The 2,515-nt window shown below is 36.7% G+C and overlaps 1 protein-coding gene across 1 annotated transcript; it reads left to right on the top strand.

Moving 5' to 3' along the window:
* Positions 1–624: 624 nt before the first annotated feature.
* On the top strand, positions 625–1,573 carry SARC_13004 (hypothetical protein; the record flags this gene model as incomplete). The annotated part of the gene is made up of 2 exons (XM_014292875.1): positions 625–813; positions 1,460–1,573. The coding sequence occupies 2 exons, from the start codon at positions 625–627 to the stop codon at positions 1,571–1,573; spliced, it is 303 nt and encodes a 100-aa protein (XP_014148350.1).
* Between the last annotated feature and the right edge of the window lie 942 nt (positions 1,574–2,515).

Here is a 2,515-nt window from a genome sequence, read left to right as displayed (position 1 = left end):
TATACAGAAAACATTTTTAATACAAAGGTGTATTAAAAAAAGTATATTAGCGTATCATATAAAAAGTGTGTAGCATAGATCACTCGTTGGCAGAACTACATCATTCTGGACAGTCTGCGAGTTTACCTCAAAGTGTCGGTATGCTTGGGTCTGTATGCTATACAATATCACATAAGTATGTTTTAGGGTTTATAAACCTTAAACCCCTTTCGTCAGCGAAACTCATACTCGTAACACTGTTTCTCATCACTAAATAACTGATTTATACTCGTGTATATACGTTTATAACATATATATATATATATACACCTATTCAAATAAATTTACAACAAATATTACGTATATATATATATATATATACACGTCGTGCTACCACTTATTGGTTTACGTACTCGTAAGTTTTTTCATCACTACAATATAAACTTATCCTCACTCTCGCCTCTGTGACATAATATACGCATACGTCTTTTCGTCAATACATCAGATACTGATATATTCATTTTCGTCACCATAGCACACACGTGTACGCCTTTCCGACCTCACTCCAATATGTTTCACCCTACTGTACAGATCATACAAACTATATATCCCAGACCATACAAACGCTTTTAACACAAAAGTGTCATGGTCACACCTCACTTCATTACGTTTCACCGTACTGTACAGATCATACAAACTATATATCCCAGACCGTACAAACTAACACAAAAGTGCCATACTTACGCTTCACTTCAATACGTTTCACCGTACTGTACAGAGCTGACACAACTCGCAGATGCCCTGCCGGCCGGGGTAGACCCAGCTGCAAAAGAAGTAGGTAGTCTATCCATTGCACTAGGCATGTAGTAGCGAGTATATAATATTCTTATAATCTATGTAAGGAACAATGCGATAACTGACTGTGTGTAGATAGACCCAGCTGGGAAAGAAGTAGGTAGTGTAGCGCGTATATAATATTAATATAATCCATGTAAGGAACAATGCGATAACTGACTGTGTGTAGGTAGACCCAGCTGGGAAAGAAGTAGGTAGTCTATCCATTGCACTAGTAGGTAGTCCATCCATTGCACTAGTAGGTAGTCCATCCATTGCACTAGTAGGTAGTCCATCCATTGCACTAGGCATGTAGTAGCGCGTATATAATATAAATATAATCCATGTAAGGAACAATGCGATAGCTGACTGTGTGTAGGTAGACTCAGCTGGGAAAGAAGTAGGTAGTCTATCCATTGCACTAGGCACGTAGTAGCGAGTATATATTCTTAATGTTATCTATGTAGGGAACAATATGATAACTGCCTGTGTGTAGGCAAGGTATGATATTATCTTTGTACTCTTGCATTGACCTAGTACGTCCTTATGTTCTTCTTATATTAGTCTAATATTAATGTTTTGCGGTCACCCAGTTATTCGTGGTATTCTTCTGATACTAATACCTTGAATTGTTATATTCAAACAGAACTACTTGAGCGAGGAGGACTTTACGACGATGTTCGCCATCAGCAGAGCCGAATACAACGCTATGCCCAAATGGAGGCGCATCCAAAAGAAGAAAAACACCCCCCTCTTCTAAAACAGACAGGGGTCCAGGAGTTTGAAACCTCACACTCAAGCCTGAGACATGTTTGAAATAAAGATACTATGAGTCTATTCCTAAGACATGTTAATAAATATAGTATACTGTGTATACATTATGACTGGGATATAATATAGTATGTCTGAGATATGATTAAAATGAAGATACTATGAGCCTATTCTTATGACATGTTAGTGAATATAGTATACTGTATATGCATTATGACTGGCATAAAATATAGTATGTCTGGGACATGCTAGTGAATATAGTTTACTGTACATTATGGCTGGGATATAATATAGTATGTCTGAGACATATTTAAAATCAAGATACTATGAGCCTATTCCTAAGACATGATAATGAATATAGTATACTGTATATGCATTATGACTGGCATATAATATAGTATGTCTGAGACATGTTAGTGAATATACTGTACGTACATTATGACTGGGATATGATATAGCATGTCTAAGTCGTGTCCTATGTCCGTATCTGCCTTCCGCATATAAACATAACTGTCCGATTGGTTTATGTGTTGCATTGTCTGTGGTTCATTCCCTCTACTACTTAAGCATAGTATGTACTATTCCATTGGTTTATTTGTTGCATTGTCTGTGGCTTATTCCCTCTACTAATTAATCATAGTATGTACTGTCCCATTGGTTTATATGTTACATTGTCTGTGGTTTATCCCCTCTACTACTTAATCATAGTATGTAATGTCCCTTTGGTTTAAGTGTTGCATTGTCTGTGGTTCATTTCCTATACTTCTTAACCATAGTATGTACTGTCCCATTGGTTTATATGCTGCATTGTCTGTGGTTTATCCCCTCTACTACTTATTCATAGTATGTACTGTTCCATTGGTTTATGTGTTGTATTGTCTGTGGTTCATTTCCTATACTACGTAGTCATAGTATGTACTGTCTCATTGGT

Source organism: Sphaeroforma arctica (genome assembly GCF_001186125.1).
Source record: "Sphaeroforma arctica JP610 unplaced genomic scaffold supercont1.2803, whole genome shotgun sequence".
Classification (NCBI taxonomy): domain Eukaryota; class Ichthyosporea; order Ichthyophonida; genus Sphaeroforma; species Sphaeroforma arctica.
The sequence above is the reverse complement of the archived record's forward strand: the minus strand, read 5'-3'. Positions and strand labels throughout refer to the sequence as shown.